The sequence below is a fragment of the Mercenaria mercenaria genome, chromosome 16 (genome assembly GCF_021730395.1).
Source record: "Mercenaria mercenaria strain notata chromosome 16, MADL_Memer_1, whole genome shotgun sequence".
NCBI classification, from domain to species: Eukaryota; Metazoa; Mollusca; class Bivalvia; order Venerida; family Veneridae; genus Mercenaria; species Mercenaria mercenaria.
In genome coordinates, this window is record NC_069376.1 from 33,581,928 (window position 1) to 33,599,249 (window position 17,322).

Sequence of the window (17,322 nt, forward strand, 5' to 3'; positions counted from 1 at the left end):
CTCGTCATTATTTTATAGTAAACATCTGAACTTTCATCCAGAATGAGCTGAAACTGTGACCTCTAAAGTGTTAGCAGTTAAACTACTGCTAACAGATGACAGTAGACAAAGGGCTGTTGCAATAGCACATATTAAAGACTTCCTACTTGCATGAACTCGAAATCCTTCCAGGGTTTTAGACGATACTTAACTTTATATGACCTTTGACCTCAGTGTGACCTTCACCTAAGACCTAGTGACTTCCAAGTGTGACCTTGACCTTAGTGATTGCACTCTAGACGTCTGAAATATTAAGAGATGAACAACTGATGCTAGTTTTCTAAAATCTTAAGCAGGTTTTGACATAAAATGTGACCTTGAACTAGTCAAGGTTGTAAGAATATACCATCACATTACAGTGTCTAAGAAATAATATGTCCCAGGCAGTGATTAGGTCATGAATAAAATCATTGTCTGGAGTTCAGATGCAAATGCGCGAAGGAAATGCATCAAAAGGCTGCAACCAAAGTAACAATAATAATATGAACCTGAACGACAATCTATGATTTCCTTCACGAGTAAATTACTGTTCGCGTTATATTATATTCACATTCTAATCCTTTGAAGATATTCAGAAAAGAAATTGCCCGTTCTGTGGTTTTCTTTTCCAGTGCTATGCTTTGACATTATATCGATATATAGACACGACATGAATTACATTACCATTTTTAATAATAGTTTCATTTATTTAATAAGGAGACAATAGATTTGTGTTAGAGTAGTTATTTGTAATCCAGTTTTCACGATAAGCCTCAAGAAACGAATTGCACCAAAAATCACCAAAGACTTAAACATAGCCTCCATGTACAGTACCCTTAACCCATATCATGCCGAACACATTCTCTCAAACCAGAGGTCTACCATGGTTCCCCGGATGTTCGTCTCGGGATTTTGACGAACCTCTGATGGCCGAGAATGGCTGGACATGATTAATTCTGCCTTTGCGACCAGTGTAGATCATGATCAGCCTGCACTTCCATGCAGTCTGATCATGATCTGCATTGTTCGCCATTCAGTCAGTATCTTTTTGGTAAGCACCCCCTTTAACAATAAATAGTACTGTCCAAATTAAAAGATGGACAAGTTCATTATAGAAATTTAGCAGGGTAAGGGTTAAATACATTGTATATTTGGGGTAAAGTAAGGGATCTTATGTCATCAGAAAGGACGCTGAAAGTATACAACAAGTCTAAACATAAATGGAGAAATGTTTTATTGCATGTCCATACAATTACGAAACTTAAAATACCAAACTAGATCTATATAAAGCTTGTTATTTCCATACTACATGACTAAAACATGGGCGAAAAACTAAACTGGTAACAATGGCTTTCTGCCGCTACACTGTCTATTAAAATACAGGGCTTCACATGTTACCAGGCGATTTGTTTAATAATCCGGCCACTCTTCAGGTGAAAAAACGTACATAGCACTGCGAAATCTTCAATTCGGAAAACCGGCATGCCTGAGCGCATGTTCACGCCACTTATGCTGCTAGTAAAACTATCAACATTGAAATATAAATATTGTCCCTGTGGAAAATAATGAAAAAGAAAGACTGTTTTCAGGTTGGTTTGTAAAACTGATGATAGAAATTATATGTCTTTGACAAGAGTGGAATGGAAGTCACAGTCTATCTATCTAATCAGCCAAAAAACTCGTCAGACATCAGAAACTTGCAACATGAAAAACCCTGTCCTTTCCCTATGTGTTCACATAGTCTAAAACAATCATAAAAAATAAGAGTTTAAACTCCTTTCACATTGAATCATGTTATAAATCACAAGTGTTATGGTAATAACTTCTTATAAAATTATGTCCAATCTCCATCAAAAAGTAAAACGTACACGTCATGTGACATTACATAAAAATACTTTTGTGTGCCTAAACATGGAATTTGGTTTAAACAGCATTATCTAAACCCCTTACTGCCAAGAAAATCCCTTTTACTAATACCAAATTGTTTTTTTAAATTTAATCCCTCCCTGGTCTTAAACTGGCTCGTTAAATACGTGATCAAATTATTCACACTACCAATTTCCTTGTTCAATGTGGCACCAGGATACAAGGTTTAAAAAATAACAGCATTTTTCTCATATCTACTGCTATGTGCAGATTGAGACAAATACTACTTTTTTTTGCCTAAAGAATCCCTCGAAACAAAAGCAAGGAAACAGACCAACAATCACACTTGGTGGGTGGGGTAACAATTCAAACATTTATACTACAACAATGCAATACCGATGTTGAAAACGTGTTTGCCAGTATATTGAAGTTTAAAAACTACGGCATGCAATGAACCAGGTTAACTTCTATTACAAAAGTTATTTGTTAATACCAATAAATAATGAAAATATGACCAGACATCTGAAATTTTTTATGTATTCTGGAAAATTGCATTCAGAATTTCTGATTTGAAACATATCTGTTTTATTAGAAAATAGTTTGTTCCATATAATGTGTACTCGACATCGTTACACATCTATTTCATTCTATCAAGAATCATTTCATAAAATTCTAAAGCGCCATTTAAATTTGTATTAAGTTATTTTCAAATAAAATGTACGTACATACAGCTGGAACTTGGTACTTAAATTTTTTTACATGACTGGACAAGATAATCTAAACTTGACTTCAAGAAATGAAACAAGTTTAAAAGTATGCTAAATGTATACAGTTTTTATACTGCTAGTATTAAGAAAATTGAAATGCAACTTGATAGAATATGAAATCTTCTTCCAGATAATCAGAATTTCAAGACAAGTCATTTCGAGATACCAAGCTCCAGTTGTTCTGTACAAACTAGATAGGTGAAAAAATATATCCTAGCACTCAACCTTAGACAAAAGCACATTCTTGCTTAACACATTTCATGCAGTGAAACACATAAAATCAAAAAAGCGACAGACTTCATTCCTTTTGTATATAGAAAATTGCTTCTAACATTCTATCTTCTTTCTTACTATCAGTAACAACTACTAGACAATTTGTTTATTCAAGCTTTTAAGTATTGATTACATTGAAAAGTAAGTAAATTTAATAACTCAGGGCACGAGTATAAGCTTTTTAGCATAAAATGCTAGTGATGTGAAAAAGTTCAATTTAATTGATTTCCCAAATCTAATGTAATCTTTCAAGTATACATATAAGTAACTTAACTTGCAAATTCTTTTACTATACAAAATGTGTCAAACTATAGTTTAATAAAGCAATTTTTTTCCTACAATGCCTATAATCACCAAACAAATTTTATCAATCTTCAAAAAAAAAAAAAAAAAAAAAAATCCGATAAAAGTATTGAAAATACTGCATATAATTCTCAAACTATGCGAAAACGTCTTGATTAAATACTATCTAACATGTGATACTGCTCTATATAAATTATAAGGAATGAACATTATGCCATGACATTGTGTCTTATAGAACCTGGACAAGTTAAAGGGGCATATGCAACGTTTCCACTGAGATAGCTTCAAAGAAGACTTTAAAACGGTAAAACACGATGGAAATCGGACCACAAACAAATAAGATGCAGGCTATTAAATGTTTACTATGTTATGAAACTGCAGCCCATATAACCAGTGATTCAAACATATTGAATATTTTTGTGTTTGTAGGCGGACTACCATAATTTTTTTGCCAGTTGTTATACTTCACTAATCTCTTTCTAATGAGAAATGTTTTCAAATGATGTGCATATTCCCCTTTAAGGAAAGAAAACAAAATGCAACCACAGGTATGCAAATATTTATTTCCAATCTAACCACTTCATCCTGTAAACCCCTATTTCATGAAATAAACTCTTTCAAGTTTAGTTCTCACCTGAAAACTTCCAGTTCTCACAAAAGTTGTTTTTATTAATAACATTGGTGGTCTAAATAATCAAAATTTCTGTTACAAAATGCAAAATTGTTATGGAAGTTAGCATCTTTTGACTTCATATAGAAATTTTAACATGTTGTTAGTCTCTTTTTAAAACATTTAACTTCATGTAGAAACAAAATAATTTTTCAAAGGGTTTAGGCCCATTGGAAAATACACTAAAAGAATTCCTTTTTGTGACAAAATGGCCTTTACAGCGGAGTAATCTGAATTAAGGGGAGGTAATAATGTATGTTTTCAATGATGAGAAAATTTATATAAAAAGCTAGCGAAGGGTGAACATAATGTGAAATGTGGCTTTGAAGCAAATATCGAAAATTAGATCTGTTCACCACCTGATGAGAACTGTATGGATCACACAACACAGATAAAAGAAGCTTAATTTCACAACAGCTATTTTGATTTGAAAAAAAAAAAAAAAAAAAAATTAAAAATAGCCACACATACCAGTACTCTTTTACGGCTGCTGATAATTAATATAAAAGTATGTTTTTTTACATCTACAAGTAGTTACCGATTACAACATTAACAACAACACATGTATTATATAAGGCTGGTCTAACACCGGATTAACCAGAACATACATTAACAAGTCTTTGATATATATGTCATATGAGAAACGTCACATCAAAACTGACCATTGTGTAGAATGGATGCATTTTTTTTTCCTTTTACAGAACAAATGTTGACCAGTTATTCGACATGGCATTGTTCTTTCACAGTCAATTCACAGTTAATTCTTGAAAACGCAAGAAAACGTGTAACAACTGACTATTTTCTCACAAAACAATCAACATCAAATTTATGAAAAACGGAAAAAATATCAAAAGGGTCCTTTTCGAAGTGACGCTTCATATATCTTAAGCAAACTATACCTCGTATATAATGTTACAGAGAATAGACAACTTGACAAGGTAATAGGAGACATTAACAAGAACAAATAGAAAAAGAAAGTCGCATCAGTAAAAAGACAGCTTCAAATCACTTATCAAGTACATGAAACACACGGGATGAGATTTTTTTTAATGCACAAGGGCTATCTAACTTAACATATCCTGCAAAATGATAAATGGAAAAACTATATTCTGTAAGCTTAACGTCTTGCCTCTACTACGGTATGTACTAAATTCTGAATTCAAACTTAAACCAAAAAAAAAAAAAAAAAAAAAATGAAATCCCTCATCTAACAGAAAAATTAACTAGAAAAACATATGATACATTGAATTACTGTACCTGTAACAAAAAAAAAAAAAAACACGAATATTTCAACTGCTACTGAAGACGCCTTTTAAGCAGCGATCACTTCGTTACATGTCACATGACTTCTATTAATCTACGTGTTCCCGTTAAACATGAACTTAACTAGCACTATCCTCATGCTAAGATGGATAACCCTTGTTAACTAAAATGTCAAGCTCTATGACGTATGAAAGTGTTTCAATATAACAATGATACTAGTAATAAATCAAATGTTCACTAGTGTTTAAATAGCGACGAGCTATATTCCTCTATCAGTTATTGTCATCTGGTTGGTCGTCGCCTGCTGTATCTGACGTCCATAACTGCAATGATAACAAATATATATGTAAGTATCACATGCAGATGAGGTTGACTTCATTTTTCAAGGGTTCAAATTAAAAACCTTATGCCATACATAAGTGTGTGATATTTCATATATATTTTCATATGATGTGGGTGATAAGGTGGAACAATTATTTTAAGTTTGAATCAAATCCATTCAGAAATAACTGAGATAGAGTGAAAGTGCATCAAAATTTTAACCTGGAATTCTATGGAAAAGGGGGCATAATTCATGAAATATTGGTACCAGAGTTATGGACCTTGAGTCATATGATGTGGTTGATAAGGTGGAACAACTATTTTAAGTTTGAATCAAATCTGATATAAAGTGAAAGGGTATCAAAACTTTAACCTGAAATTCTTAGTAAAAGGGGGGATAATTCATGAAATATTGGTGCAAGAGTTATTGCCCTTGTGTCATATGATGTGAGTGATGATGTTGAATAACTATTTTAAGTTTGAATCAAATCCATTTAGTAATAACTGAGATAAGAGTGAAAGTATGAAAACTTTAACATGAAATTCTAGGTATAATGGGGGATAATTCATGAAATATTGGTGTGAGTTATGACCCTTGTGCCTTATGATGTGGGTGATGATGAGGAATAACTATTTTAAGTTTGAAACAAATCTATCATGTAATTACAGAGATAAAGTGGAAGTGCATCAAAACTTTAACCAAAGTGCGGATGCGGAACGACGCTGGACGCCGGGTCGAGTAGGACAGCTCTCCATACTTAGTATAGTCAAGCTAAAAATCACTGGACTGCAACACCTAGATAATATACGCATCTCATCTTGATAGTTAAGCTGCCTATGAAATATGGCTAAATTCAAACCAGTGGTTGCCGGGACAAGAATTGTACTATAGTATATTACTCAATTTACTGTAGAATAATCAAAGGGCAATAACTTCACCTGACTGGAACATGAAGATGGTATGTGCATCTCCTCTTGATAGTGAAGCTTCCTATGAAGATTTGCTAAATTCCAGAGAAAAATACTCCGGACAAGAATTGTACTATAGTACTATTGTACTAAAGTATACTATTTTTGAATGATCAAAGGGCAGTAACTGGGTTGAAAACCAACCGACCAGAACATGAAGATAACAATATGCTCTCCTGTTGATAGTAAAGCTTTCTATGAAGTTTTGCTAAATTTCAACCAGTGGTCACAGGTGGCTAAGAAATACTCCAAACAAGAATTGTACCTTTAGAAGTATACTACAGTTGAATAACCAAAGGACAATAACTCTGTGAAAAAGCATCCAACCAGAACATAAAGAAAATATGCCCATCTCCTCTTGATATTGAAGCTTCCTATGAAGCTTCGCTAAATTCAAACCAGTGGTTGCTGAGAAATACTCCAGACAAGAAATGTGGTACGGACGAAGCTGAGACCATAATTATGCTATTTTATTTTTGAAAATGGGGAGAAGGGCACAACAAGAAAATACAGATAAATCTGACGGATGCTTGCTGAAGTATAATTATTGTATATTAAAGCACAAAAGAGGAATTCATCGATTGGGCACACACCTAGTCTTAGTAGTGCAGCTTTCAAAGAAGTTTCTTAGAATTCCAGCAAGAAGTTGTTGAGAAAAAGCACAAACAAGATATGATATCCTAAGGTAAAGTTACATCAGCCAGTGGTTGCTGAGAACAAGCATTCTGGGATGGACAGACAGACGAAGTGGCCATGTATATGCTTCCCCTTTCGGGGGGGGGCAGTATAAAAATTACAAAACTGGCACTTAAATGATGAACCAAAATTTAACTTAAACAGCTCAATTCATAGAAAGATGTGTGAACTATACATACAGTAAGGTTATCTCTAAGAAGCTGCATGATCAGAGTACTGTCTTTGTAGGACTCTTCATTTAATGTGTCCAATTCTGCTATAGCATCATCAAATGCCTGAAATATACAAAACAATATGAGAACTTCACAAAATTAGGAACATACAAAAACTATATACACTACATGATTGTGCACAGTTTTTCTAATAGTGAATCTGGAATCATCCGTTCCGCTTTAGCAACAAATCCATGTGAATTACAAGCATTCCACATAAAAAATGGTATTCATGTCTAGAATCAGCTCAGCTTTGTCCACTGAAGTCTTGCCACTCGTAAAGACTGCAGCTGCAACATTTCTGCTTACAAATGTATACAAGTTTTTTGTCAAATCTTACTTTTGGTAATTGTTTTCTCATATTTTTGTCAAAACATTTGACTATTTGTCCTATCGTCTATGTCGGACCTCCCCATTTTTTGTCGGACAGGTCCAACGTTCCGACAGGATTTCACCGTGACTGCCGTTCTCAAATTTTTTTTTTACTTTTGATACTTACAACCACTTTTGAAAGATCAACTGCATTTGTAACATGAAGTTATAAAGGTCCACATCACAGACTCTACTAAAAATGGTGGGTTCATTTCTCAACCTTTAGCAATACCCACTGAAAACTTCAAGCTGCAATTCGTAACAACTTTTTTTTTTAGAAAGCATATATTATATATTTCATTAATGAAACTGTATAACATACCTTTTTTGCCAATTCGCAAGCCTGTGTTGGACAGTTTTTAATTTCATAGTGAAATACAGAGAAGTTTAAGGCCAAGCCTAGACGTATAGGATGTGTTGGTTGCATTTTTTCTGTAGCAACAGCCATTGCATCTTCATATGCCTGACAAGATTTGTTTACAACTTCTGTTAAAGAGAAAAGTGTAATCAGTTAAATCAGTAAGTTTACACGTTTTTGACAAATTTATTTTTCTTTAAAAAATCTGAACAAGTTGCTCACCTACCTTGTAGAGATAGTACCTAAGTTTTTCAAATCATAGGTTTGGAGTTAAAAAGCTTTGAAATGAAGAGAAATGTCCATTTCCATTTCTCAAAAACAGAAATATAGACAATATTTTAACCAGAAGTGCGGAGTTATGAGCATTTAATATTTTCATGATAACGAAAATTTTGTGATCAAGGAAATGTAACTCTTCTTGAACATGGAGAGCATAAACATCAAAGGGACATAATATAGTCAATATTTTCTAATTGGGTGCATTTGATTTAACATTCAACTTTGATCTGGATTGCTAAATACTGATCCATGATACTGTGTGCTAAAAATTTAGAACATCTGGAACAGTCTATTAACAGCAAAACTATGCTTTAGCAGAATCTAAATAGTTAAGCTCTAACTGGGACTCGAACCCAGGACCTCTCACCCCTAAGGCAGACACTCTACCACTTCCCTATAACAGCAGTAGCTAATAGCTATGCAGTTTAATTGCTGGATTACATTGCGTGAACTGGAACAATAATCGGTGAACTCCGGATTATCGGCGTATTCGCTTTGTTACCTAACGGCAATTTTTGTGTAAAGAAAAAATATAATCCAATGCTGCCAACGTCATAATTGGTCAAATCTGCCCAAATTTCTCTGACCTGTTGTTCAGAGTATGAACTTACTAACTGGCAGTACCAGTGAAATATTACTTACACTGAATCTTTTATATTTGCCCTTTTTGCAGCTGCCGAACGGCAAAGACGATGAGATTTGTCCAAATATAAGTAATTATTTTACCAGTTTTGAGAGGATTTCAATTGATGGGAAATTACAGTTACAAACTAAATACCTTTCTGCAACACATGGAGTCATTAGCATTCACTGTCAATCAGTATTATGACTGAGATCGACTGTCATTCATTCATTTCAAAGTTTCATAGACAGAGTCCGTTGTTTACATTTTTATCGTAACCGGTGCACTTGTAAAAATCACTTTAGTTTGAAAAATCAAAGTATGCGAAGAGCTATGGTACGGTCTCTATACCTTGCCTATTTGTAGTATTTGACCTTGAAGATATGTTTGACACACGGAATAATGAATGGCAACAATTTGTGCTCGGTATAAACTAGACCTCTCACTAAAGATAATAAATACCCCTAGACATTGTTTTGATACAGGGAAAATAAAATTTTGTTATCTTGACATTAGATTTTTATGTGTGACCTTGATCATATACCAAGTGACCTGGGTTGATTTTGCACGTTTTCTTGAAATGGTTAACAACTGATTCTTATTTTATGACATTCATTCTGTAGTACATGTAACTGTTTAAAGTATTATCATTTCTCAAACAAACATACATACCCTCTCTATTTGAGGACTGGCTAACCTCAGCTAGGTATCGGTGATAATCTCCCTTCATTTTCAGATAGAAAACTTTACTCTCATCCTGGTTTGTTTTTGGTATTAATGTGTCATCAAGTAAACTCTGCAAACAGAAAACACAAATTTATCAGGGGCGATAACTGCAGACTGAAGTTCAAGCTTTAACCTGCTAAATTTCTGTAATGGACTTGTCCATCTTTCAACTTGGGACAGTACTATTAACTGTTTAAAGCGATGCTTACTAAAAAGATACTGACTGAATAACAAACAGTGCAGATCATGATCAGACTGCATGGATGTGCAGGCTGATCATGATCTACACTGGTAGCAAAGGCAGAATAAATCGTGTCCAGCATGATAAGGGTACTGTTAAAAAAGACAGTTTGGAAAGCCTTATTTTAAAACATACTATCACTACCGTCCTCTCCTGTACTAGGATGTGCAGTATTACAGATATAATAGTACACATTATCAGGGCTTCGGAAATTTGCCGGTTTGTCGGTTTTGGACCGATTTTTGACTTTTCAGACCAATTCGTGAAGTGAAAAAACGAAAAAAATCGGTCCCGTAAAAATGGAGAAAAGGATAAATTTCGGTCTGATATCTCAATACACGATCACCTGCCAAGTAGGAAATTGTTGGTCGCACCTTCAGATAATCAATAAACGTGTCAATCGGTCTGATTGTCACTTTGATAATCAGTCCTTAATTAGCGTGTGACGCAATCAGTGCTCGCGCGGCACATCCTTTAATGTTTGCAGACAGCCGACTGCGGTGTATTAAACATTTTTGACTGGTATCCTTACGTTTCTGACTGGATCCAAATCATTTCAACGGGATCCACTTCTTTTATTTAGAATCCGACGGATGGTTTATTTCAAAAGGCTATGTTTGACAATGGTCGCTGCATTTAATCAAAGAGCTATAATTGTACATTATAGGTCTTTGATTTAATGAGACATCACACGGAAAACCGATAAAAATAATTTTTATAATTACTTGATTTGAAAAAAATACATGATTCATTTGTTGGGGCTCCAGTTGAAACAAATGCAGAAAACCGTCTTTGCAACATGACTGTACAAAAAAGAAAAAAATGGACGGGCAACCACGAATGATAAAGAAAACTGGAGTGGCACTGTTTATCAAATCGGTCTTTTAAAAAACGTTTCAAAATGAAATTTTGTTTACATCAGAAGAGAACATATAACTTTATAAAATGTAGTTGCTTATTGAAGTACAACGTAAGTGAAAAGAAATATCCGTGGCCAACCCGCGTGACGTTTTGCTACTATACATGCGGGAAATTCGATCTCAGCGTTCAAATAACGTACACATTCGGTCCGGGGCAGAGTATTCTTTAAATACTGAGGCTGTTTAGCAGAGAATATGTGTCGTGTAACTCACTTTGACGCATTGTATTTTATAGAATTCCGTCAAAGAATGAGGAAACATCACAAAGTATCTGCCGTGTATACGGTATCGAAGTCACGTGCGTTGGCTTTTAGACTAGTTACGCACACGGTGTCAATGCCTCGTATTATCTCGGAAAAACATCGAAATTTAAACAAAGTAACGATCACACATAACACTGAATAACTGTCTTCATTGTATGGTAACGCGCGGTGACTGGTAACTCAGTTTTAATGCATGACATGCTTATTTCTTTACCCTATCACGTTTTACAAAATATGTAATATTGGGAATGCGGTGGGTGGGGTAGCGCCGATGTCAGGATTTTTGTTTCGGACCGATTGAGTTACCAAAATTTCCGGAGCCCTGCACATTATGATCTGCTATAAAAAGATCCGCATCACTTTTTAACCTTAAGCCGATTTTGCCTTTGCTACCAGTGCAGACCAAGATCAGCCTGCACAGATTATGGTCTGCACTGTTTGCTGTTCAGTCAGTAAATTTTCAGTGAACACCCCTTCAAATAATAAATGGTATTGCCCAAATTGAATGATGGACCAGTCCATTTAGAAATTTAGCAGGGAAAGGTTAAATTCTGTTATTACGCATTATTTCATCAGTATGCAACCGATAATCGGTTGGAGTTCTCCAATCAATGTCCCATCACTACCTTAACTTGTCTTTTCTTAATCACTATTCATTTTTCATGACTGTACTTTCCATCCTCAATTGTATCAAACATCACACTAAAAAATGTGTGGGATTTTTTTTTTTCATTTTCTACATCCTGTGATTTTTTTAGTGTGGGACTGGGCCATAATTTGGTCCCAATTAAAAGACAGTCCTGAAACATGCCTCCAAACATATTGTATGTAAAATTTGCTCTAAAGCTTCAAAATAAACAGTTGACAGACTGCTGAAAGATGCTGATGCAGTGTTATTATAGAAACTTGCAGATCTAGCCCAGTATCTGCCTTCTGGGAAAACACTATTGATTCATCAATACTGCACAAAACACGCTTTATTCACAGTAACAGAAACCTCGAGATCGGTCTGTTCCCTGCAGTTTGTTTGTCTCACTTCTTTTAAGGTAACTCGAAGATGATGATACATGCATAGCTCTAATGCTATGCCCTTTCCAAACACAACCACAGACAGATTTTACAGCCAATAATCAGTCAAATTCCCACTAGGTCAAGGTATCTCCCCACCCCATAAATTTGTAATGATATATTTTTATTACATTTCTGTGTCTGCAACTGAATAAGAAATCAAACAAGATCTGCCCGGAAGACAGCCAATGCTCGACTAAAAAAATTTTGTCCCAGAAGCAGGAATATTACCCTAAATGTTAAAATATCTATAGAGTTTCAATCCTGTTTCTGCATTAGTTCTGGAGATAGCAACTTGCATGTAAACTTTAACCAGAAGTTTTTAAATGTGATAGGGGACATAATTTTGCAAAATACAGGTCAGAGTTATGGGACTTGATGCTATGACATAGGTTTAACATGTGAATTTTCAATTTTATATCTGCATTAGTTTTGGAGATAGTAACTAGCATGTAGGACTTTATCAACCAGGATTTTCTAAGTCCAAAAGGGGAAACAATTTGGCCAAAATGCATGTCAGAGTTATGATCCTTTGAGGTTTGCTTTTGTCCTAGAAAAAGAGAAATTAAGTTTCAAAGCTACATGTCAAGAGTTATGGGACTCAATGCTATCACCTAGTTTTATATCCCTGATGCACATGTGATGTTTCCATTCAATATCTGCATTTAGCAAACCTTTGAGCAACTGACCTCAAAATCAACAGGGGCCATCTGCTGGTCATGACCAACCTCCCTATCAATTTTCATGAACCTAGGCCTAAGCGTTCTTTAGTTATCAGCCAATTGGTCTACGGACCGACCGACATATTTTTCGCTGAAAATATAAGTATTTTAAACATGAGCTGTCACTATTAGTATTAGTGACAAATACCCCTGAATGCTACAGCCGGGATCAAATTTAGTGGTCACTAACTCACGAAATTCGAGTAAGAATCAAGAAATGAGAGTAGGAAATCATGGCACTTGATTATTTTCGAAATCACGTTCGAAAATTGATGAATTCGCTCAAACTGTCCTTTGCTCTTTAAAAACTCCTTTAGGGTAGTTATTTTACCGATAATCACGTGACCGCTTGTAGTCGCTTTATACGAATGTTATCGGATATCTAAGTAAGTGTCTAGACGATATTTGTTTTCGTTTTGGTTGGTGATTCGCAACTGCGAAAATGGAAAGGAAAATAACAAGTTTCTTCGGGCGTAAATGGCCGACCGCAAATGCTAGCGACACAACCGGCAGTGACCTGAAAGAACTTAAAACTTCCAAATCAACCAGAAGTCCAAAGAATCAGTGAGTATTTTGTTCGTACTTCCGAAACCAGAAAGTCTCGGCCTGTTCAAGCCTTGAAAAAGTGGGAAACAGAGCTGAAAAAACACTGCCTGGTAAAATTTAAGTCCCTCATGATATATTAACCGATGAAACATGTTTACATTTTGTACCTGACTCAGTTTAAACAAGTGTTCAAAGTTTAAAAGCCATATGTCAAATAGTTTTGACAAAACATGGACTTGTATGAAAACAGAACCAATTTCAAAATCCAAAAAGGACCATAATTCAGCCAAAATAGATAACAGAGTTATGTTCTCTTTCCTACAGATAGAGACTATTATACTAAATAAGTGATAAAAGTTTCAAAGCCATATGTCAAACACTTTACTAAATATGAACTGGTACGAAAAACTTAACAAAGATTTCTAAGTCAAAATGGGCCATAATTCAGCCAAAATCTTTGATGGAGTTATGTACTCTTGCCTATAACTGGACATGGTGATGGTAAACAGGTGTTGAAAGTTTCAAAGCTTTATCTCAAAAGACTTTGTCAAAATATGAACTGGTACAAAATATTAACCCAGATTTCTAAGTCAAAAAGGGCCATAATTCAGCCAAAATCCTTGATGGAGTTATGTACTCTTGCCTATAACTGGACATGGTTATGATAAAACAAGTATTGAAAGTTTCAAAGCTTTATCTCAAAATATGAACTGGTACGAAATATTAACGGTGGTAGCAACCCCAGGTCATTTTTTGCACTAACTTGTTTTATAGAGTAATTAATTGCATTTGACAGGGCTAGTTTAGAGAATTATGGCCCTTTTTGACTTAGAAATCTGGGTTAATAATTATTATTAACCCAGATTTCTAAGTCAAAAAGGGCCATAATTCAGCCAAAATCCTTGATGGAGTTATGTGCTCTTGCCTATAACTGGACATGGTGATGGTAAACAAATAATGAAAGTTTCAAAGCTTTATCTCAAAAGACTTTGTCAAAATATGAACTGGTACGAAAAACTTAACCATGATTTCTAAGTCAAAAGGGGCCATAATTCAGCCAAAATCCTTGACTGAGTTATGTGCTCTTGCCTATAACTGGCCATGATGATGGTAAACAAGTGTTGAAAGTTTCAAAGCTTTATCTCAAAAGACTTTGTCAAAATGTGGACTGGTACGAAAAACTTAACCCAAGGTGTGACGCCGACGCCGACACTGTGGTGAGTAGGATAGCTCTACTTATTCTTCGAATAGTCGAGCTAAAAATAATCGACACAACCTTCGTGCTAATAACGAAAATTATCACCGATGACCGTCAAGCGGATAGCCTTGGTCAGACCAAATTTCTTCTGTACTGTATGCTAGTCCAACTAATTTGACACGATCCTAGGAAATATTGAGATAATTTTTTTCATATATGGGCAGGGTTCTCGCCAGGCTATTATCACCTGTCGCGTGCGACATACCTTCAGACTTTGAGTTGTATATTCGACATCCCTTATTTCCCCAGTCAACCCTTAATTGCCGAAGCGACATGTCATAAAATCCAATAAACACCCCGATTAATCCGTTAGTTTATTCGAAAAGCTTCCACGTGCTTACCGGATAGTTTAGGTAAAGCGATGCCAGTTAAGATAACCGATAAACCAATGACAGCTTCCTATGTCGAACGTGTGACGTAAATTTCATCGTAGCTCCGCCTTTAAATCCTTTGACAGGCGGTATCTTGTGATGTGTACACGAAAGTGACTGTTTTCGCAAGTTTTACGATTATACATGTCATTAGATATAATGATAGATGATTCAACAATTATCACCTGAATATTTTTCGCAATCAAGGAAAGACAATGTAAGGAATTAAGTCAAAAATTGTGCAACACGGTAAAATGCTTTGAACAATAATCGACGAAATATTAATGTTTTTCACATGTATGAAATGTGTTTTCTCGGGCGGAATATTGAAAAGACAATGCAAGAATTAATGTTTTCTGTCGTCACTTTCAAAATAGAACTTTTAGAGAAAAGTTTGAAATACCCTCCGTGCATTATTTCATCACGAACGGACACTTTGATAGAACCACCGACCTTCCGTAAGCCCTCACATGAAGAATTCAACGCCCGAGTGTGGCTCGAACCCATATCGATGAGGGGCAAGTGATTTGAAGTCAGCGACCTTAACCACTCGGCCACGGTCACAATTTCAGAATCCCTCCCAGCCACGCCGAATGGCCAAAGGAAATCGGGCATTGATCCAAAATGGAAACCAGCGTTTCCCTGGACGACAGTCTCAGATTGTGTTGTTTTACATGTATGAACAACAAACTGTGGACATTTTCAAAAACTTAAAATGGATAAGTTTTCAGCAAATAAACTCCACAGGAATAGAAGACATAAACTTTAAACAAATAGATCTGTGTGCAGTGCTAAAATTGTGTACTTTTATTTACAATAAATAGTAAACGAACATTTTTAGCAACTTAAAATTGATGAACTTTTGTCATTCAGCAAATAAACTCCATAGGATCTTTTATGACCCAATATATTTATTTGTTCTTGTTGTGCATGTAAATGATGCTTATAAATCACTGAAAATACCAAGTGCTATGTTTTTCACTCTGAAATGCACCAGAATGAGTTGTAATAACACAAAATTTTCTGGGGTAACCCCCATGCCCACCCCTTTGTTCATCAAAAAATATCCTTCTGCAACATGCCTTCAAAAAATCCTGGCTAGAACCCTGATGGGCAATATCCCCACTCGCGTCAAACACTCGAAAGACCAAAATAGTTGAAGCAATTTCCAATGAAATTTTCATAGCTGTTTGATTTATGTAAAAATTATCAAACAATATCCAAAATTATGAATTTTCTGGTGATTATGTATGTACTGTACATGATTAACGTTTACCGTGTTAACACGCCAGTATGCTCAAGCGATAAAACTTTACATGACTGTGTACTGTGATTTATCTTCCATTATCATGATTATTTTGGTCCTTCGTAGTTTTGACGTTTAGATTGCCAGTCACAAATATGAAAGAATCTGAACATCGAATTATTTTGACTATACCGTATGCTTACCGAATCATTTCAGTTCGAAGGTTTCAAACAAAATTTTAGCTGTCCCACATGCAAATTCAAGCAGTAAAATTTAGATTTTGTTAGTAAAAAATTGTGCCAAAAGAAGAAATTCAAGAAATCAAAAAATGGTTATGTATTGATTAAATTATCTTCGGATCTGTAATGATGTTGTTCAATACTTTGTTGTATTAGGCCAAATTACAGACCAGTGCCGGGTCGTAGTTGGTCCAAACCCCAAAGTGTTTGTGGCCTTGAGATGCTGAAATTATACGGATGATTCAGTTTATGATCTTGACCCACTTAGAGACTTACCAATACTTCATTACATATTTCTTTTAATTCTTCCTCTATTTTCTCTCTGTATTCTTTTGCCATTACAGATTTCTTTTCTCCTTCATTACTTTTGGATTCTATGCTCGAAATAACTCTCCATGATGAGCGACGGGCACCAACAACATTTTTGTAAGCGACTGACAGTAAATTTCTCTCCTCATTATTTAGTTCTTCTTCTTTTGAAACTCGTTTTTTCATGGTTTGAGCCATATCATCATACCGCTCTGCCTGTTCGCTTAGTTTCGCCTGCTGCACTAAACTTTCCTTGCTTTCAGTAGACATTTTAGATTTTTTTTTGGAAAGTTGCGAATAATCACGTTTTGGATGTCGTTCCTTTCCAAGATGGCGATGCAACGGACGAAGTACCTGCCAAATATATTCATACGCCGGTGACTAATACGTCCGTGTCTGGTTAGGCACTTATAATCCCAAAAAA

The 17,322-nt window shown here is 35.1% G+C and overlaps 1 protein-coding gene across 1 annotated transcript; it reads right to left on the minus strand.

The window, feature by feature from the left end:
- Positions 1–1,235: 1,235 nt before the first annotated feature.
- LOC128549604 (14-3-3 protein homolog 2-like) lies at positions 1,236–17,256 on the minus strand. Its single transcript, XM_053526652.1, has 5 exons — positions 16,866–17,256; positions 9,662–9,785; positions 8,053–8,216; positions 7,326–7,421; positions 1,236–5,483 (listed from the first exon to the last, which is right to left on the minus strand). Exons 1-5 carry the CDS (start codon positions 17,166–17,168, stop codon positions 5,433–5,435), a joined length of 738 nt encoding a protein of 245 aa, XP_053382627.1. The 5' UTR covers positions 17,169–17,256; the 3' UTR covers positions 1,236–5,432.
- Positions 17,257–17,322: the final 66 nt, after the last annotated feature.

Excerpts from the sequence above, each read along its gene's own strand:
- LOC128549604 (XM_053526652.1), bottom strand. The coding sequence starts at position 17,168 with ATGTCTACTGAAAGCAAGGAAAGTTTAGTGCAGCAGGCGAAACTAAGC. Across the intron at positions 9,786-16,865 it reads AAATATGTAATGAAGTATTG|AGTTTACTTGATGACACATT; the intron begins GTAAGTCTCTAA and ends TTCTGTTTGCAG. Across the intron at positions 8,217-9,661 it reads CCAGTCCTCAAATAGAGAGG|AAGTTGTAAACAAATCTTGT; the intron begins GTATGTATGTTT and ends TCTCTTTAACAG.